The following is a 22,035-nucleotide window of genomic DNA, read 5'->3' on the forward strand; positions in this document are numbered from 1 at the left end:
TTTTATTGCACCCTTACAAAAAGAGAGAGAGGGAGAGACATCGCCATCTCTTGTCCTAAAAGGGAAGGTAGCTTGAGTAAACCTCACATTACCAATATGCCATTTATACAACTGGGAGGTCACTGTAGTTTAGGACCGGGCTGGGCCTTCCTGGGTCTTCCCACATTCGAACCGAGTGCCTTTTTCATTTCAACACTAAAACAAAAACTATCATGTCACCTTGGAATGACTGGTGGCACACTGCCAGGAAGAACTAATTTTTATTGGCAGCATAATCCCCAAACTGCTCTGTCACCTGTGATCCCTCTATTTGATGGAGGACACCCACTGCTTACCTGGGCAGTAAGCTCTTGCTCTGGCATAATCAGCTGTCCAATTAGGGCTTCTGCCAGCCTCGAGTAAAGAGACAAAATATCTGTGTGCCCCAGGAAAAGCCAGAGGACCCCAGCAAGCTCAGGCCCACCAAGAGAGCATGAGGTTTAGCGGTGTTGTGACTTCAGAGCTGCTTACTAGTAAAATTGGCTCATGTCTTGATTTTTCAGGGACGGGGACGATAATGTGAACTCCTTACAGATGCCACAGGATCTACGGCTAAGTGTTCTTCTCACTAATTTTAGTCTGCCGGAAACCCGGATAAAAAGTCACTCCTCTTTGAAGGAAGTCCCTACCTGCAGCTGCTGGTGTCAGTACAGGACTCTCCTCCCAGCGTGACCTTCATTGCTCTGTCAGGGTGACAGGCTCTTCAAAGGCTCTCTCTGAAGAGCCTGTCACCCTCTGAACGTGCCCTTCCTCCAAGAACACAAGCTGCAGCAGAGGGCACCTGTGGGGCCACCAGCTCTGACATCCACTTGCCTTCATGTGGGTAAGTTTCCCACCCTGAACCCCACCCCCACCCCCCAGGCTTCTATGAAAGGGCTTTCCCTAGAATCAGCCTCCCTGGTTCAGGCAGAGAACTAGCCCTCCACATGGCATTCTGCAGGCTTTGAAGTGCAAAAAACAGTGGTGATTGTTCTTGTTGTTTCTCTAATCTGTGTACCAAGGGCAGCGGGAGCCAGGTGATCCTAGGTTTGAAATAAAACAGGTTAGTGATCTGAAAGAACAGGAAGGAAATTGCTCTATAGACACAAACCCTCCTGCTTTACCCTCGGGCTGGCCCTCCTGATTGTGCTTTCAAAACATGAGAAATCGCTCATTCGCAGGCTTGGTGGTGGTGGTGAGCTGGTCCTGGTGAGCTGGCATGTTTTCAGTAACCCCTTTTGCACTGAGGGGCAGGAAAACCAGAGGCCAAAGACTGTGCCTAAGGAGTGCCAAACAATCTGCTGAAAACTAAAAATAAGTCTTAAATTTAGCTCTTTGTTGTCTGTTTTCAAGGTCAGATTGACTGAAGATGTCCGTGAAAACAGCTAAACTAGCTTCCCTTTTATCTCCATGCAAAAGGGCTCCCCATCACCTATAAAATACCATCTATTTGGGGCCTTGCTACAATAAGTGGGGTTTTGTGCTAAATGTGTGAAGGCTACAAATTAACCAACATATGATATCTTCTTCAATTAGCTTTTATACTATCCATAGAGTTCTTTGAGTAAATAATAATAATAATACTAAGTAGCTAATCTAACTGGAGAACCAGGCACCATACTATTTTGATGCATTTCCTAATTTAATCCTCACTATAACCCTGTGAGGAAAGGATTGTCACTGCCCTATTTTGCAAATGAGGAAACAGAGGCTTTCCCAGTGTGCTGGCTATTCTCTGCCCACCGCCACCCCACCCCACCCCCAGCAATTCTCCACCCTTCGCTGCCCTGCTCTGTGCCCATGAGGCTGAGCCTTGCTGACACCACAGCCCAGCTCTCCTGTCAGCTGTCTTTGGCAGGCTCCAGAGGTCAGAGAGCAGGAAGAGAAGAGGTCAGGGTGTTTCTTTCCCACTCCACCCTTCCCCTGTGCCAGATCTCTGGCAGTGGCTGCCACTTCCCTGGACCATGCAGCTCTGGCAAGAGGCCCCCTCCAAGGTGCTCACCTTTGGGGGCTCTGCTCTAGCCTTACCTCCCTTCCACCTCCCATCTGAATAGCAGTGATGGCTTCTCCCTGTTGCTAGACCTTGGGTACCCTCTGGCCTTGTTTCTTCCCTCAACCCTTTTCTCACCTCCGCAAGTAACTACTTCATTAAGTCTCTCCACTTGAACCAATTAAGGGCAAATTGTGTTCCTGTCAAGACTCTGACTGATACATCCAGCAGAAGTGCAGACCAGAGATTCAAACCCAAAGTATTCAGTGGTTGGGGAGAGGAAAGATAAACTGAGAATAAAAGAAATAAAATTAAAAGAGCCATAAGAAAGTTGTAGAAAGTGTTATGGAAAATCAAAAGCCAACAAAAACACTTTGGAGAGGAATGAGACTTTGTGTTAGGACTTTAATACATGAGTAGAACTGAGACAAGGGGATATGAAGAAGAGACTTTCAAATGCAAACAAAAGCATTGACGCAAAAAAGCACAAACCACATTTTGGGAACAGAAGTGGTTCAGTACCAGAAGTGGAATAAGCTTCCACAAGAAGTGGATGGTATCTCTCAAACTGCAGCCTATAGAATTCTACTGTTCAACGAATGTTCTACCATATTGAAGAGAAGAGTCCATAGTCAAATAAGACTGGATAACTTTGATATAAAGGAGCTTAACCAGGTTTCTCTACTCAGGGCTTCTCAGAGCATTTGAAAGACCAAGACGTATATTCGATTACCTTTTTTTTTTTTTTTCATGGACAGTCTATTTTAACATCTTCCAGAAGTGAGAGATGACATAGAGTTTGGAAAACACATGTTGTCCAATACCCTGGCAGACCAAATCAGACTGCTAGCACCCAGAATTCAGAGCATATTCCAAGGGGTTCTGTAGAAAGTCAGTGGGAATGTTACAAGTCATGAGCAAACGATACCTACAACACCATCATGTAGCCATAGTGTAAGTGGTGAAATGTAACAAGCAGGCCAAGTGGAAATTGAATTTGTTACCTTGACATGCCTTGTAAGGTAAAACTGGTGAAAGGGCATCAAACAGAAATTTGGATTTATATCCTAGGAAACATTGGAGCTCCCACGGTAAAATCTTATACACAATGAGTCCTGCTCCTAGTGACTGGCAAGCCAAATGATTTCTGACCTGATATTTTAAGCAAATTAGAATTTCACTTATTAACTTATTCAATCATTTATTAATAAAAATCAATTGAGCTTACTATGAGCCAGGTTCTCTGCTAGATTATAAAGGAAAACCATAAAGACAAGAAAGAAAAACAAGACACAGTGTCTGCTGATAAGGAGTTCAGGACCACTTGAAGCTGAACATGAAAATATACATAGTTGACCCTCAACAATGCCAGGGTTATGGGGTGTTGTATTACAGTACTGTACTGTATTTACTGGAAAAAAAAATCTACACATAAGTGAACCCATACAGCTCAAACCAGTGTTGTTTAAAGGTCAGCTGTAGGGGGGCCTGGGTGGCTTGGTCAGTTAAGCAGTTGGTTAAGCATCTGACTTCAGCTCAGGTCGTGATCTTGCAGTTCTTGAGTTCGAGCCCCGCGTTGGGCTCTCTGCTGTCAGCTCAGAGCCTGGAGCCTGCTTAGGATTCTGTGTCTCCTTCTCTCTCTCCCCCTCCCCTTCTTGCACTCTGTCTGTCTCTCTGACTCTCAAAGATAAACATTAAAAATTTTTTTAAAAATAAAATAAAATAAAGGTCAGTCGTAGTTAAACAATTTTAGGCATAATGTCAATACAATTCTCTGAAAGCATAGAAGATGAATTTACATATACAGCAATGAAGGGGTTAGAAGACTTCAGAGAAGGGTTGATATTTGAGCTTGAAGTACAAGTAAAATTTGCCAGAGGAAAAAGGAGACAACTCTTGAAAGACACTGAATTTCAACATCCAGACCCCAGAGCGCCCGGGTGGCTCAGTTGGTTAAGCATCTGACTCTTGATTTCTTGATCGGTCATGATCTTGGGGTTGTGGGATTGAGCCACATGTTGGGCTCCATGCTGACAGCATGGAACCTGCTTAGGATTCTCTCTCTGCCCCTTTATGTGCTCTCTCCTAAAAAAAAAATCCAGGGGCGCCTGGGTGGCGCAGTCGGTTAAGCGTCCGACTTCAGCCAGGTCACGATCTCGCGGTCCGTGAGTTCAAGCCCCGCGTCGGGCTCTGGGCTGATGGCTCAGAGCCTGGAGCCTGTTTCCGATTCTGTGTCTCCCTCTCTCTCTGCCCCTCCCCCGTTCATGCTCTGTCTCTCTCTGTCCCAAAAATAAATAAACGTTGAAAAAAAAAATTAAAAAAAAAAAATCCAGACCCCATATTTAACCGCATAAAACCTTGCTCCTTATAAGACAGAAAAGAGAAAATCCAGTATTTATGGATTGACAGAAACATAAAAACAAAGGAATTTCCCCAAAATGCCCTTGAAAGTTATAGACATTTGGGAGAAAATTTTATAAAACGACTGTAAAGAGAATGACAAAAGATTATTAATGTCTATTTCAAGGCCAACAGCTCTGTTGATTCTCCTTGAATTAAAGGAAGAAAAAACCCTTATTTTCCTTTTTGTTCTTGTTCATGAAGTCCAGTGTGCAAGTTAGAGCACTGCAGAGAAGCTCAGTGCTGGCCTCTGGAGACTTTTTGAATCTGACCAGAGAAAATGAGAAACACATAGTTATTTAAAAATGTTTCTAATTTTTCAGTTTAGAATAGTGCCCACAGTTTACAGGAAATTGCTAGTGCCAAAGCCTGTTTTTCTTCCTGATAATTTTAAATTGCTATATTCTTTTAAGTAGGATTAGAGTAAAGTTGCTCTGTTCTTTGCTATGCAGCTTTTTTTTTTTTCCTTTTTAAGGGTACCATGTATACCAATGTGGCAATTTAACTCTTTGACTACTTTATATAGCAATCTTTTACATATTATACCTTCACATATTTATATTCGGAGTGTGCTTATATTTCTAAACACTTAGAATGAGTAATTTATACTTAACAAAAACAGGGTTTTTTTTTTTTAAAGTTTCAAGTGCAATGCAAATACATTTGTTTTATCAAACGCTATAAAGATTTTTTTGTTTAGTGGTTCTTTTTGCTAGCTTTTTAAAACAACTATGGTTAATTATAGGTTTGTGGTGGGTTTTATTTTTTTTTTTACCATGTAAGATTTTAAATCTACCATCATAAGAAAAAAAATCTGTTTTGCCCTTAAAATCACTGACAAATCTATAGACAAAATCTATTTGTCTATAGACAAATCTATTGACAAATCAACCTAAAATCTATTGACAAATCTATAGGCAATATTACTGGTTCAACAGATGTTTGTGGAATAAATAATTGGTGGAAAAGGAGACAGACAAATATAAACCCTGGCTCCCATTTGAATCTACAATTTTTCCTAAATTCAATTCTAAAAAACTCTTGGTTGCTACAGACCAGAGTTCTGACAGGGAAACTTGAGGGTGGTTGAACAGGAGTCCTGAGATCATTTCTTCTTAGAAGGCCTGCATCAAACTTTTTAGCATTGATGCTATAACAATTTGATTCATGCATTGAACAAATTTTAAAACATTTATCGAGCATTCACACTAGTAGTAGTAGCAGTAATTGCGATAATAATATTGGTACCAGGTAAGTCCACTTTAGAATTTATTTTGTGCTGAGCCCTGGGCTTCGTACCGATTATGTGAGTCCTCACAATAGCCCTAAATTAGCCCCAGTGCACAGATGAGAAAAATGAGGCACGGAAAGTCAAATCCTTGCCCACGGTCACCCAGAGACTAGATGAATTCTAAAGTGGATCCAGGAGAGTCTCACTCCAGAGTTCCACGTTCTTGGCTACCCTGGGATCCCAAGGTAGGGGTGTCCCACAGGTAATGATATATGTGCGTCAACCTTCCACAAGGATTGCGGTGTTATAGATTCAAAGACTGCAGGAGCAGGGTCATGTAGGCTCTCTTTGTACAGATGACAAATAAGGCTGGTAAGTGAGGTGATTTATCCAAGGTCACACAGACAGGTTTAGAGTGCCCCCTACCCCATCTCCTGTATTGTTTCTCATCTCACCTCTCTTCACTAACTACATGGAGCTGTATACCCTACTTAGCTGAGATATTATCCACCACCGAAAAATCCACATTATCACCTAAGAAACCACGTGGAAATGATTTTAAGTATGTAAATATAGCTCCTTAGAAATAATCCTCATTGGTAACTTTCGAATGGACTTAATTTTTGAAGCTGCACATGGGTCTTAGACTCAAAAATTAGCACTAGAAATTGCATTTAGCAGTTTCAACTTAGGTTGGCTTTGGGTCTCTCCCCTCCCTGCTACCCTAAGTTTCCAATGATCTTTCAGTCTCATCTAGTCTGCTGCCCTAAGGCCATTTAACAGGACATTACTCAGTGATTTCACAACTGGAACAAAAGGAAGACAGAATCAAAAGGTTGTTTAGAGCTGGAGCTATGGACACCAGCAACTGATTCAACCTCCTTACTGTAAAGCCCGAGAAAAGGCAGGAAAAGGCAGGTTGGGGAAGCAACACAATACAATGAAAAAAGACTCCATCGGTTCCCTGGAGACGAGATTCTTACCAGCAGACACCCTGTATTGCAAAGCCTCAGTTCCTCCTACTGATAAAGTGGGTCTGTGACGGGGGGCTAATATAATACTTGAATATGAACTGATGAAGCTCAGGCATGGGAAGAGAATTAATCGACTGCTACAAAGAATCTTGATTCTCTTGAGGAAGACCTTGACTTTCCTTGAGATCCATCTACTACCACAGAAGCCAATATGGCCAGAGCTTATAATTGGGATGTAAAAAGAAGGAAAAAGAAGAGAGGATTCTACCGAGAGCAAAGCATAATGCTGGCAATTAGAAATGTGGTTCAGTTTTCCAACCAAGTTATTTAAAAAAATTTTAATGTTTTATTTATTTTTGAGAGAGAGCACAAGCAGGGGAGGGACAGAGAGGGGGGGAACAGAAGATCCGAAGTGGGCTTTGCACTGACAGCTGCAAGCCTGATGTGGGTCTCGAACTCACAAACTGTGAGATCATGACCTGAGCCAATGTTGGACGCTCAACTAACTGAGCCACCCAGGTGCCCCCCAAACATGTTATTTTAAATACCCCAAAGTTGGGGCGCCTGGGTGGCGCAGTCGATTAAGCGTCCGACTTCAGCCAGGTCACGATCTCGCGGTCCGTGAGTTCGAGCCCCGCGTCGGGCTCTGGGCTGATGGCTCAGAGCCTGGAGCCTGTTTCCGATTCTGTGTCTCCCTCTCTCTCTGCCCCTCCTCCGTTCATGCTCTGTCTCTCTCTGTCCCAAAAATAAATAAAAAACGTTGAAAAAAAAATTAAAAAAAAAATAAATAAATACCCCAAAGTTTATCCCTAAAGGTTGCCATGACTTCGGCTGATTTTTTAATGGCAAGAAAGATAATTAAAACTTTTAAAAAAATGTGATGAGTCAAAAAGATGGCAAAAGAGTGAGACAGACTGGGCAGAAGTCATAGCTGTGTTACTTAGTAGTATAACAAAACTGGGTATCTTACTCAATCACTCTGGACTTCAGTCTACTCATCTGCAAAATGGGGACAATCCTCATATCTATTTTTCTGTTTGTTGAAGGTTGCATGCAATAAAGTGTACTTTACACTATTTGGCAGATAGTATGCATTGAATAAGCAATAACTATAATTATGACACTTCAGTGCTAGTTCTGCCCCCTTCATTCACCCACTGAGTTGCTCACTTATACAGTGCAGGAACTCAAAGAGATAAGGCTTAGTAAAGACTTGATCACATCTTCATCTTTTGAGCTCCACCTCAAATTCTATCACTTCTTGGAAGCCAGAGTGGGAATTCATGATTCCCTCTTCCATGTTCTCTAGCTAGAAACTGATCTGGCCTATATCTCACTTGCTCCTGTATCTGCTTTTTTGTTTATTTCGATAGCATACCTTCTTTGGGGCGAGGGAGATCTGCTCTCTCTTTCACAGTCACTTTATACAGAGTGGGCACTCAGGAAATATGGGGGCCTTGCCCTGAATGCATTTGTAACACTTGACTTACTATGTGCATGAAAAGTATTTGAGAATTATAATCATGGATTTCAACTGAGTTCTTAAAATGAAGTGAGGACCTTGGTTTTTCTGGTTTCGTTTTTGTTTTGGGGGCTGGAGAGTGGGGCAAATACATAAGGAAAAGCAAATATCTAGGATCAGCATGAGGACATCTGCTATTTACACAGGACATTTACCTTGGAGGCCAAAGTACTCTACAGATCTGTTGGTATTCTTGTGGCAATTGCCATGATAACCGAAGAGGCATGTAGCATCCCTTCCTTTCACTATCGAAACCCCCAGGAAACAGCACAGTGAGCGGCACTTGTTCAAGCCCTGAGTTCCTGTGGGTCATCTGCAGTAAGAGCTTCTTTGGGTAGGGAGCATTAGACCTGAGACTAGCTGTAGGAGTGGCGATAGGAAAGGGATGTGCTCTTGGGTCCTTCTGTGCCTCAGTTTCTCTCTCTGGACGATGGGAATAACTATCTTATTTTCTACCATCCTATCTCCCCAGATTGGTTGCAGTGTAATTTTTATAACTGCCAGGACAAAGGAGCAATGAACGTGGGTTGAGGTTGTGTTAAAAGAGCTGGTTCCGAACCAGAGCTAAGGCACATTCTTTTCACGTAACAGATGTAACACTGGCTAATACTTATTAAGGGCTTACTATGTGTCAGGCAGCGTGCTAAGTAGTTTATGTGTATTAATTCACTCAATTCTTAAAACTACCCTATGAGGTAGTCTCCATTCTACAGAGGAGCCAACTTAGGCACAGAAAGGTTAAGCCAGAGCTACACAGCCAGGAAGCAGCAGAGCCCAGGCTGTTCCGTCTTCCTGTGGCTCTCTCTTTAACTTGGTACCTACCACTATGCTCTGCGTGTAACAGGTGCTCGATAAATATTTGTTGAATTGGAGTAAAACTAATGAAACTCAAGCATGCTTGAGAAGTCTCTTCTGTCTTCTCTTCCTTCCAGTTCTGACCCCAGCTCCTCTATTAAGGAAGGTATTTGGCTTTTAATGCAGTGTCTCCCATTGGGAGCTACAGACCCTTGGAGATCCATAATGCGCGTTTTTCATAGTTTTCACATAAAATGAATATAAACACATTCTGGAGCGTTGGCATAACGATCTAATACCAAGAACTGTCTTACAGCTTCAAAGTCTATGTGTGCTACGCCTTGGGGCCAAGAGTTATAACTTTACCCATTATGCTAATAAGAAAGGAATAGCAGAAAGTTAACCTCTAAATGGTATAATAGAGTCAAGTGAAACCAAATGTTATAATGACAAAGGATGTGAACAAAGGTGTGGTAGCTGCAACTGAGGAAAGATGAGAGAAAACCGTGTCAGTATCTGACACCTGACACAGCATGAGAACTGACAGAACAGACGCAACTCAAATGTACCCATACTTGGGCAGTCAGTACCACATGATGCTGGTAGTCGTTGAGTAAACATTGCTAATTTAATGTTATTGTTCTGGGAGGGGATTTCATATTTAATTTATAAACTTGTTTTGGCTTTGTTCCAGAATTGTTCATAAGCTGTAACATAACATTATATCCAGTTTAATGTTTATATAGGTAACGTTATAAAAGAAACTAAGCCAATACCGGGGAGGCCTGAGAACATTTTGTCTCTAAAATTATCGGTTTCTCTCACGTTTGAGAAACAGAACAGCACTTGCTGGGGGCTTTCCTGTTTAAAATTGCAAACACAAAATCATTAGTGTGCCCTTAACACCCTGGTGTGAAATTGCATGTTAGGCCCTCCCTTTCTGAGAGCTTGGACTTTGATGGGAGAAAGGACAGCTAAGAGGCCTAAAAGAAAAAATGTACAGAGGCAGGTCATTAAAACTCTGTAACCTTCAGTTCCTTATCTCTAAAACTGGTTATCTGCAACTTGGCCGCAACTGTTTATCTGTAAAGCTGGTTCATAGAAGGCACTGAATAAATCGTCATCTCTGTTAAATACTGATGTACTTGGGAATGAAGAGGAAAGCTCTAGCCCTAGGTTCCTATATGGAGCGGTCACCGGCCTGGCTGGGGGAGAACCGGAACTTGGGCTCCCAGCAGCGACTCAAGGAAGCAGGCCCGCCGGGCGAGGAGGTGGCTCCACCAGCTGGTGCCCCTCTGCAAAGCTGAGGCGGTGGGCTCACCAGCCCGCCCGCCACTCGGAAGCCACCCAGCCCTGCTGTGCCCCGGACCCTACGCACCCACCGAGCGCCGAAAGGGATGCCAAACTTTGCTGGTCCTGCCACCGGGACGCAGCTCGGCGTTCCTCTGAGGAACTGCGTGACGGGGAAGGAACTCGGTCATCCCCCTAAAAACTCAAGTGCACAGATTTTCCATAATTCCTCAATTTGCCGAGGTGTTCCCCACGCCCCAGGTGTAGCCCGCGCTCTTAGCGCTAGGCTGGGGTTGGGGGACCACCTTGGGGGGCACCCGGTCTTCGCGAGCAGGCATTTGAGTGCAGGCGGCGAAGGCCCGAGACTCGCTCCGGAGGCTGCGCCCGAGCCGCGGGGGTGCGCGGTGCCGGAAGGGTGAAGGCGCGCGGCTCCCGGGCCGGGCGGGCCCTCCGCGAGACCGGCGCGGACTGGCGCGGAGAGGCAGGGACCGGCGACAGCCGCCGCGCCGCGGGGGCCCACCTGCGCGGACCGCACGGCGACCCCCCGCTTGGGGGAGGGCCGGAGGCGAGGGGCGGGGGCGCGGGCAGGGTGCGGGGGTGGGGGGCGGGCGGCGGCCGCGCGGCTTCCCCGAGGCCGGAGGCGGGGCGGGCGGGCCTCTCGAGGCGCGGGGGGCGGACCCGCCCGCTGCCGGCGCCGCTCGCCCGCCCGCCTGCTCGCACTCGGTCGCGCCGCGGGGCAGGCATGGGAGCCGCACGCGGCCTCCCGGCGCCCACACCTGTTTGAACGGCGCGGCGAGCCGCAGCCCCGGCGGGCTGCTCGGCGCGGGTGAGTGCGGGCGCGGGCTGGGGGCACCGCCGGAACGCGCGGGGAGCGCGGCGCCGAGAGCAGCGGGACAAAGGGCCGGTGCGCGCGGCTCGGGGTGACTTGCGGGCTGCGTGCGGCGGGCACCCGAGACCCCACCGGGCCGCCTTCGGGGCTGGAGGGCTGGGACCCGGGCTGGGAGCTTCGCGGAGACTCCGGGGCTGCGGGGCGCTAGCATTCACGCAGTGTCACCGTGCAGCGGGTGGGAAGGACGGATTTGAAAGTGCTATCTTGGATGCTGGGTGGGAGTAGGGAAAGAGCCGGCTCTGGGCAGTTTCGCCTGCAGCTGGGCTGTGACAACACCCCCACCTCCCCCGCACGCGCACACCCGCACCCACCACCACCTCTTACTTTCTTTGAGTTTTGCATGTGTGTGTATTTCAGCATGATCCGAGAATTAATTTTTAACTCTGGGCACGTGATGATGAACACATCCTAGCCAGCAAAGAAAGGGCAAGCAAACACAGGTTGGGGATTAGGATAGGATCTTTTTTCTGGAGCCTTGGGTGATGACTGCGTGCTTCCCTGTAAACTATCTGTGAACTATCATCGTTGTTGGAGGCAAATGTTTCTTCTACCGCCTGTGGACATTCATCCCTAGTTAACTTTTAGATAAAAGTTTAAAAATTGTTTTAAAAGAGGAGGGAGAATAATTATCTCGATGAGGGAAAACCACCATTCCCCTCCAGAATACAAATTAGGGTTGCTTTCCAACATCTCACGAAAAAGCAGCTGATAAAAATCCTGGGTGTTTTATTGTCCTTTCGGGGACACCCACGGAGACTTCAGAAAAAGAAACAGCCCCTGGCTGGTGGAACGCTCCAGGTTGCTCAGGATCTGTTGTTGGGATGGTCTGGCTTCCCTCAGCCCCTGAAACGGAACATAAGGAGTCCCTACGTGCTCCTCAGGAGCAGATGGGCCAGTGGCCTTGCTGGAAGGGGTTGAATTTATAGTTTGAAGTCAGCTGTGGCTAAAAGCATAATGCCAATTAATAGAGGGTATTTACTGCACTTGTTTCAGGATCCTCCTGGTGTCCAAGACGTTTTAAACAGGCGGTAGGACTCTGGGTCTCTCCACAAGTCTGACAGGAGTAAATTGGAGGTGGAGTGGGGAGAAGGAATTTAGGAGATGCTACAAAAGCCACTATGTTTACTTCGGAAAGTTTGGTGGTAGGCACACCTTCTGCATTTGAGTAACTTGCTTCACCTGTGTTTTCCCCACTTAAACAGGAGATAACTTGTCATGCTTTCCTGTGCCTGAACTGAAAAGGAAGCTTCCTAGGTAACTAATAGGGATCCTATTTTTGTAACACTGACAACTTATTCAGTTAGATGGTGAATATGGGTGCACTTTTCTGTCTGTAGTTTAAGTGCCAAAGTGCCCATTAGTGGGTCTGAGAACATTACTGGCCCCCGTCTGCAGTGTTTAATAGCCTCAAGTTCTCCTGCATGCTTCTTCTCATTGATCCCTTAGGATTCAGTCCACCAGGACTTATTCATGCATAACTCCCCCTGACTCTGGGGAATTCACATCTCCTAGTCTCACCACTGAATTTTATACACTCTGTTCTTGTTCTGTCACCAGGTTTGTCCCGAGCTCACCAGGGTAGTTCATTTTGCCTAAAATCTGAGAAAAAGTTAAACTTCGTTTGACCACAAGTTATGTTTAGGGTGGCTGGGCTTGTAAACGCCCTGCATTTCTTTCCTGTACAGGCTATAATTCTTAAACCAGTATGTGATTAGGTCTGTTTTCCTTTAACAGGTTCTGTGACTCAGGAAAATGAGAGCAAGCCTGGCTCAGAGGGTTCACAGAGCTTTGTTCGTTTTTAGGTATTTGCTTTAGGAATTAGCATGGTTTCACTGTTCAGTATTCCTGGCCACAGATTCCATGGAAAACCCTTTGTTATCCTTCCAGATGGTGTCCAAAACTTTTATCTCTACAGACTTTCCCACTGTTTGTTTCGACATTACTGTTTATAGTGGTCACAGGAATTCATCTGTTGTACAATAGAGAATGTATGTCCTGAGGATTAGATTTTTTTTTTTCTTTTGCCCAGCACTTGTTTGCTGTAGGAGTTAAATCCTTCCCCCAAACTCTTGCCCTCTTGAGGAGACCTGTGTTGTTGCAGTTTTGAAAACTAAGGTGCAGACCTAGGACAGAGAGGTTCCAGTGTCTGGTCTCCAGGCAGATAGATGTTGTTTGTACGTCTCTGATGATGTGCAAGGTCCCTTCACCATAAGATGATTAGTGGACCGTAAAGCAGCAGCATCCTCATAAACTATAAATATTTGTAGACAGTGGACAGCAGGACAGTGGCTCCTATTGAGTGATAAAACACAGAATGTGTAACTCTTATGCAGCAGATAGACAGAGCTGGAATAGTTTCTGTATTACTAAACATGGTAATACACCTTAACTTTTCATCCTGTTTGTCATTCAGGCGATACATGAGGATACTTAGCTGAGAACTTTGAAAGATAAGGGCACCTGGGTGGCTTAGGTGGTTGAGCGTCGGACTCTTGATCTCAGCTCAAGTCTTGATCCCAGGGTCATGAGTTCAAGCCCTCTGTAGGGCTCCACACTGGGTGTGAAGCCTACTTCAAATAAATATGTATATAATCTTTTTAAATGTAAAAAAGATAATTATATATGTGAGGAATCTTTAGCCAATAAAAGCTTATTTCTAGAAATGAAACGTTGTAGGCCTGAATTTTCTTCATCTGGATTTATATATAGTGAGGATAAGATTTGGAAATCTTCATTCTTTTTTTTTAAGTATGCATATTTTCGTCAGTTCTATTTGGATAAAGTTATTCATTTGTGAAGGCAAGAGAATTTAAAGTTATGTAATCCATCAGTTACCTTTCCAATAATGAGATTATTAATGTTTATTTTTTATTTGAGAGAGAGAGAGCCTGGGAGTGGGGGCGGGGAAAGAAGGGCGGGGGGGAGAGAGAGAGAGAGAGAGAGAGAGAATGAATGAATGAATAAATAAATGAATCCCAAGCAGACTCCATGCTCAGCCCAACTCGGGGCTCGATCCTACGACCCCTGGGATCATGACCTGAGCTAAAGCCAAGTCAGAAGCTTTACTGACTGAGCCACTCAGGTGCCTCAAGATATGAATGTTTTTATTCTGTTTCCATCCCAGAGTGTTTGTTTAAATAAACTTAAAGGGGCATAGTGCAGGCTTGCTTTGAGTTTATAAAAATGGAAACAGTAATTGTGTCCTGGGAAATTATTCAGGAAATTATTATCAGGTGAGTTGAGAAATTAATGCAAAACTATCACCCTAATTTTTAAGCATCACGGTTATCGTTGGTGTACTAATAATGGGAAAGGGGTCAGGGTAGGGTGTGAATGCCTAGGGAAAGGGCCTTAGTGGGTGAGGTTTCCCCCTCACACTTTTCTGAGCCAGCACACCCAACCATTCTTCTACTCCATTCTTGAAAGCTGCCCTCTGCTGGAAGCATTTGTTTTCTTGGCCAACTGATGAGGGAAATCTGGTCTCCCAGATAGGCGAGAGATTAACAAGATACATTTTCCTTTTTCCCTCTCCCTCCTTCCTCTTTAATTGTGTGAAAGTAAGCTCCTGAGCAGTAAATGATGGTGCGGACCCTGTTTGTATACAACATGGTGCTTGCCCTGGACTTTTGTGACCCTGGAAAATTATAAAATTAGAGAATCCCGGGCTTGAAATGACCAGCACTCAAAAGACTAAAGAGATCATCCAGTTCAGGTTGCTATTCAGAATAGTTTCTAAACTACCCTAAACACACATTTGAATAAGGGTGGGGGGGAGCAGCTTATAAAGTTTGTAACCTTTAGTACAGGTGTCAGTTTAAACCCATTAGGGAGCCAATTTACAATCAGTTATTTAAATGCTGTTAGATTGTACACCTGAAGCTTATATAATATTTCAATAAAATTTAAAACTTAATCAGTTGGAATAATTTGACCTGAATTAGTCTGCATTAATTTCTAAATCTGAATTAAAGTCTTTTTAATGCAGTTTTATAGTTTTCAGAGTTACAAAGAAAATTTAATCAAGATATGAAACATCAGAACAAGGTCTTATCACAAAAGTTGATGAGTTTAAGCAATAATATAGGAACATTGGGGACAGTATTTCAGACTACTAGAAATTAGTGTTTTTGAGGTACCTAAAAAGTTTATCTCTAAAGGATTAAAGCTTCAACCTACCCTGTTGGTTTAGCAATCCTTTACTTATAGATATCTGACTTCTCCTTCACTGGCTAAATGATCAGAATTTAAGTTGTAAGAGGTCTGAATTAGTAATATTATTTAATGAATATTGGATATTCTACCTAGAATATTTTGTGAGTTTATTTATTTATTTTGAGAGAGACAGAGACAGCATGAGCAGGGAAGGGGGAGAGAGAGGATCCCAAGCAGGCTCTGCACTGCCAGCTGCAGAGCTCCAGCCGGGGCTCCAACACTTGAACTGTGAGATCATGACCTAAGCTGAAACCAAGAGTCCATTGCGTAACAGCTGAGCCACCTAGGTGCCCCATCTACCTAGAATATCAATATTCGATAGAGAATATTCATATCCTAATAATAATCTGCAGTAGACTCTTTAGCATTCTCTCCCAGCATTCTGTGATTTGTAAATGACCCCAAAGGTCCTTGGCACAGGACCTTGGCACAGGTCCTTGGCACAACTGTCTGTCATCTCTCTGAGGAACAAATTTGATCCTGTATGTTGGGAGGCTGCACTGAAGTTGTGGCTACTGAGAGAGCCTAGCTGACTGCCCAGCCCTCACACCCGGGAAAAGACTTGTCTCCATTTCTCCAGACCCACTAGGTTCCAAAACATTTTTTTTTCTGTTTGAAAGACAGACATTTAAAAAAAAAAAAGCCATAACATCACTGTGAAATGAAACACGCTTCAAGGACTTTGAAAGCATTTTTTGAACAGGCTTGCTATATAGGCAAAGCACTTAGAAAAGTGAGATTAGAGTTAATTCTGCCTAAGAGGAGGATAATTCATTAAGATAGGGTTCCTAGTCAAATATATTATTTTAAAGTGTGTTTGAACTAGTTTCAGACTCTTTCTTGCCATTCTCTTCCCTGACACCCTTGTCAATGGGTGTTTCTGTGTTGGGTTAAAGACAGATGGCACTGGAACAGTTCTGCTGCAGTAGATAGTCCAGACTCTGCACTCCCAGGATCCAATTAACACTTATATTTCCGATTGAGATTCGAAGATGCAGGCTCTAGATGATGAGCATGTGAGACCAACACGTCTGCTGCTCAGTGTCAGCAGGCAACAGCATTCTCTGTGTTAGTCAAAGGGAGGAGGAGGAGGTGGCGTGTAGGGGTCCAAGACCTGGCGCTCCTAGTACATATCACACTTGGCAGGTATTCTGGTGTGGGCGGTGTTTAGTTACGCGGACAGCAGCTTACATAGAGGAGAGGCTGTCCAGGACCTGGATATGTTTAAGGACTGGGTCCTCAGCCAGGATTTGGGGATAATCAGACACAGAGCCATCTCCTGAAGTTTCCTTAAGGGTTGTCCTCACTACACCTATCCCACCCCCGAAGTCCCCTTTGGGGAGGATGGCTTTACTAGCATTAGCATCCCCTCCCTCATCTACTTAGAGCCTTTAGTCAGGATTGTACCCACCCCTCACTCCCCCCACAACAAGCATGTGCAAACACCTGTGCGCGCACACACATGTGCCCTATGGTTTTAAGGATTTAGAGAAAGAAGTAGATGTATTTCCTCCCTATAGAAGGGCCCAGGGACTCTTCCTATTTGGAAAAAGAGAAAGAAAGAATTTCAAACAATCAGGAAATCCCAAGGAATTGCCTTTTCCAGGAGCTCATTCCTTTTTTAGCCCATCCCTGTTTTCTCTGACAGAAGTGGAATCAGAAAGAAAGAATCAAGGAGAAAGGTCTCAGCAGTGGATGGGGCAAGCTCGCTTAGTGACGTTGGGAGTGTGGATTGTCATGCTCAGCTGGTCTAGATCACATCAGTGGGATTTTCCAGTTTGATGTGAAAGAAAGCAAAAGGCATCCAAAAGTTGCAGGCAGGTCTGTACTCTCAAAGAGGAAGAGAAGGGGGATGAGAAAATGGTTTCTTCGTCACTCCTGCTAGATAACAAAGCCTCTGAGACCTAACCCCTGCCTGTCCTTTTGGGAATGCCTCACTGTGAACAAATTACTCCACCTGCCACATCAGCTTCTCCTGAACAGAAGATTCACAGCTAGTCAGAGCCATCCGGTGCTTGAATACTTATGAAAGTACTCCCAATCTTGTTTTTAATGTTGTTTTTCTTTTGGGATGATTGATCCAGATCTTTCAACATACACGTCAGGATAAAATCCAAACTCCTTCATTTAGTATACAGAGCTCTGCATAATATGGCTCTTGTCTGCTGCCCCACCATGCCCTTTCTCCCACCCTTGCTGAGCTAAATACAATAAATGTCTGAAATGACTTCCACTGTTGCATGTCTGTGTCCTTGCATACTGTTGTCCCCTCTAAGTGTCCCCTTCACTCTGCCTTATGTTATCCACCTTCTCTTTACCTTCAACACCCGTCTCCAGCATCACCTCCCCTGAAATGGCTCCTCTGTTCTTGTAACTCCCCACACCTGGATTTCATGCCCTTTCCCTGAGTTACCACATCATCCACATCCATCTCTGTCATTAGCACTCAGTGCGCATCATTCAAAACTGTGGGGTTTTTTAGCCACGTTAATTCATTCACTCTTCCATTAGTACAAGTATTCATTCAATAAATTTGTTCAATAAGTTTTTGTTGAGCGCTAGCAGAAGCCCAAATTCCAGTGATTCGGATGAGCCAGGAACATAGATGCAAACACCTGAAAAGTAACCAGCAGTAAAGCTCACAACGTGATAACAGAGGCAATATTAGAGCTTCAGATCTTTGACAGAGATCCTGATACTATACAACCAAATCCAAAGGAAGGAGGAGTAGCTTGATTGTTAGAGACCTGGCTACTCTGGAACTAAATTTATAGTAGTTAAGTTTGTTTTAAGTTCATAGAAAAAAAAAAGTCTCGTGCCCTCTTTGGAACCACTGAGATGAATCCCAGTAAGTGTTATGCTGTGGAGCTATAACCTTCCTTGATGCCCGGGTCATTCAGTCAGCTGCGTAATTTGAATTTACATGAGCAAGTTGTTCTGAGGATTTTCCAAGCACATGCTGTACTGAGAATGAGCAGAAAGAAGGAAAGAAAGGCAGGTGGATCAGGGAGGCGGGAGAGGGCAGACATTTAGAATTCAGCCCAAAGAAGGTTCAAAATTACATAGAAACTGGGGCTGATCAAGCAGCTCATCTGGGGATTGATGACGTTTGCACTCCGCCTCCCAGTTGGCCACCATTGGGGGCATCTTCAACACAGAAGGGAATGAACACCCATCCATTTTGAGCACGAAAAAAACGTTCCCAGGTCAAGACTTTGTGTTGTAAGTGAGACCATTATCTAGGGATTCGTCTCCACACCCTGATTCCTGGGACAGTTCACAGATTTGGAAACAATGACAGGCATGCTGCCGGGCTGTTTCCTCAGTCAGTCGGTGCCGAGCCCCTTGCCCTCCTGACCTGCTTATCTTTGTTCCTACAGAGTGGTGCTCAGCATGGCGGGGATTCCAGGGCTCCTCCTCCTCCTCCTCCTCCTCCTCCTCTGTGCTGTGGGGCAGGTGAGCCCCTATGGTGCCCACTGGAAACCCACTTGGCCTGCTTACCGCCTCCCTGTGGTCTTGCCCCAGTCCACCCTCAACTTAGGCAAGCCAGACTTCGGGGCTGAAGCCAAATTGGAGGTGTCCTCCTCGTGTGGACCCCAGTGTCACAAGGGGACTCCACTGCCCACTTATGAAGAGGCCAAACGGTACCTGTCTTATGAAACGCTCTATGCCAATGGCAGCCGCACCGAGACCCAGGTGGGCATTTATGTCCTCAGCAGTGGTGGGGGACAAGAGTCTTCAGGAAAGTCTCGGAGGAAGCGGCAGATTTATGGCTATGACAGCAGATTCAGCATTTTTGGGAAGGACTTCTTGCTCAACTATCCCTTCTCAACATCAGTGAAGTTATCTACAGGCTGTACGGGCACCCTGGTGGCAGAGAAGCATGTGCTCACAGCTGCCCATTGCATACACGATGGGAAAACTTACGTGAAGGGAACCCAGAAACTTCGAGTGGGCTTCCTGAAGCCCAAGTTTAAAGATGGTGGCCGAGGAGCCAACGACTCGAGCTCAGCCATGCCGGAGAAGATGAAGTTTCAGTGGATCCGGGTGAAACGCACCCACGTGCCCAAGGGCTGGATCAAAGGCAATGCCAACGACATCGGTATGGATTATGACTATGCCCTCCTGGAACTGAAAAAACCCCACAAGAGAAAGTTCATGAAGATTGGGGTAAGCCCTCCTGCCAAGCAGCTGCCGGGGGGCAGAATCCACTTCTCTGGTTATGACAATGATCGACCAGGCAATTTGGTGTACCGCTTCTGTGACGTTAAAGATGAGACTTATGACCTGCTCTACCAGCAGTGTGATGCCCAGCCCGGGGCCAGCGGGTCCGGGGTCTATGTGAGGATGTGGAAGCGACAGCAGCAGAAGTGGGAGAGAAAAATTATTGGCATTTTTTCAGGGCACCAGTGGGTAGACATGAATGGTTCTCCGCAGGATTTCAACGTGGCTGTTCGAATCACCCCTCTCAAATATGCCCAGATTTGCTATTGGATTAAAGGAAACTACCTGGATTGTAGGGAGGGGTGACCTAGGGTTCCTTCCTGGCGGCACTTAGTGGTCTCCATGTACTTATTTTAGGACAGGCCAAATTTTGTCATTGGTGTGTGTGTGAGTGTGTGTGTGTGTAATGTGTCATAATTATCTTTTACCTAATTTTTAAAAATTGCAAGATGACTGGCTTTATTTGAAAACCGGTTTGTGTATCATATAGCATTTAAACAGGTTAAAGGCATTCTTTTGCATAGAAGTGAAAAAAAAAACATGCTGATGTTTGGGATGATAGGGAATATTTAGCAATTAAGTTAATCTTTTACTTTCTGAGAACTTTGATTTTTATTTCATATGAACTTGTTTCAAAGGTTTATATTAAATATGTGGCATATGGGAGATATAAATTCTTAAATTCTTATGTGTGTATGTATGTGTATTTTTTCCTGAGATTCCTCTTGTATTTTTTTTTAATGCCTAATCATTAGTGTTTCCAGATGGCAGTGTTCCCTACCACATACAACCCTTAGGAAATTTCACGATACTTCTTAGACAGGCAGGTATACTATTTTTGGATTTGGAGGCATTTACACCGTAGCCCTTGACCAGTAAATTAATTTGTTAACTATATTGGTACACATCTTAAACTATATCTTACAGTAAGTCAGTATCCCCAGCTGCTTTCAGTGTTGAAATCATTTCTCTCCTGAAGGCTGTTGCTCTGCTTTTGGGGAAGCCTCACAATGTGGCCCTGTCACCTTTGTGACACAACAGAGTGGGCAAGATCGTTTATGCCAAGCCTTCCATTTCACAGGATTTTACTCACATTTCTGAACTAGCTATTTTCCAGAAGACAATAATCGGGGCCTAATTAGAACAGGCTGTATCACTTCCCAGCTAACGGTTGTGGTCACACAAAAACAATCATTTCATTTTACCCCTGGAGTATAGCACATCTCATGTTTTATCATTTGGATGGACTGATTTAAAATGAATTAAATTCCAGAGAACAATGGACGTATTGCTTGGCAGATGTCACAACAGAATAACCACTTGTTTGGAGCCTGGCACAGTCCTACAACCTAATCAAAATTATTCTACATAGTTTTCAGTGTGGTTTCAGGGAGCTATGTACTTGTGCAGCTTGGAAGCTTTCCTCTTTTACTTACTTTATAGTAAAAATACTGGGATGGCGCTTTAAGAAAAACCCAATAGGACATTTTCCCCAGTAGCTTTAAAAGGGCCTCTTTTACTGGGATGCTTTAGGCTACAGGCACATATGATCGAGTACAGTGGCAAAACTGGAAATTGGGAGAATGAGAAGCCGATCAGAATCACCACTCCAGTCAATGTCGTTATGAATGTCTTATCAATATGATAATCACAGTTTCTAAAGCAAAGAATTTGACTTATTTTATGTTTTCATTTTATGCATCTTAGCCTGAGCACATCTTCTGAATGGATCAGTGGAGAAAAAAAAAAAAAGCAAATGGATTATAGGGCAGATGTTTGCTGGGCTTATACCTTAGGTAATGGCCTGGCTTGTGACTATTTGTGAGGACATTCAGATACAGCACTGATGCTTAGATATTCTCTGTGTGACTTTTGGTTTGTGTTTCTTGAGCTTTTCGGAAGAATAATCCTGAAAAGACACTGAAGAAAAGTACAGTCATGGTGCTTTCTTCAAGTCACAAAAGAAATACTATGCGTAGCAAAGAGATGTAGGACCCGCCAGGATTCTTCTGAGCTCCAGTACAGTTTGCTTTGGAATCTAGCAGGAATCTAGCCTGAGGAAGAAGACAGTCTGCATCCCTATGTTTGGTATTTGGGGCGGGGGTGGGGGTTGTTTTTGCTTTTGCTTGGTGTGAAAAGAAGTTCACTGAACACATAGAACTAATTAAAAAAAAAAAAAAAGATGCTCCTTTTGTAAAGCACCTGATTTCTTGATTTTGATTTTTTGCAAAATTTTGGATTTGGAGGCATTTACACCATAGCCCTTGACCAGTAAAATAATTTGTTAACTATATTGGCACACATCTTAAACTATATCTTACAGTAAGTCAGTATCCCCAGCTGCTTTCAGTGTTGAAATCATTTCTCTCCTGAAGACTGTTGCTCTGCTTTTGGGGAAGCCTCACAATGTGGCCCTGTCACCTTTGTGACACAACAGAGTGGGCAAGATCATTTATGCCAAGCCCTCCATTTCGCAGGATTTTACTCACC

At 44.4% G+C, this 22,035-nt stretch overlaps 2 protein-coding genes across 3 annotated transcripts; both read left to right on the top strand.

Moving 5' to 3' along the window:
* Window positions 1–713: 713 nt before the first annotated feature.
* On the top strand, window positions 714–20,233 carry PRSS23 (serine protease 23). Of its 2 annotated transcripts, none has more exons than XM_086678533.1 (2): window positions 714–862; window positions 18,702–20,233. In XM_086678533.1, the coding sequence occupies exon 2, from the start codon at window positions 18,715–18,717 to the stop codon at window positions 19,849–19,851; it is 1,137 nt and encodes a 378-aa protein (XP_086534659.1). In that variant the 5' UTR covers window positions 714–862; window positions 18,702–18,714; the 3' UTR covers window positions 19,852–20,233. The 2 variants fall into 2 exon arrangements, with proteins under 2 accessions (XP_086534659.1, XP_086534660.1); XM_086678534.1 differs by lacking the exon at window positions 714–862 and adding an exon at window positions 10,913–11,046.
* Window positions 4,390–7,164, top strand: VBP1 (VHL binding protein 1). The gene is given in 3 exon segments (XM_086679448.1): window positions 4,390–6,709; window positions 6,712–6,866; window positions 6,868–7,164. Coding segments are annotated over 3 exon segments (315 nt in total). The 5' UTR covers window positions 4,390–6,579; the 3' UTR covers window positions 6,898–7,164.
* Window positions 20,234–22,035: the final 1,802 nt, after the last annotated feature.

This window comes from Puma concolor, chromosome D1, assembly GCF_028749965.1.
Source record: "Puma concolor isolate L17-30 chromosome D1, mPumCon1.1.hap2, whole genome shotgun sequence".
NCBI lineage: Eukaryota > Metazoa > Chordata > Mammalia > Carnivora > Felidae > Puma > Puma concolor.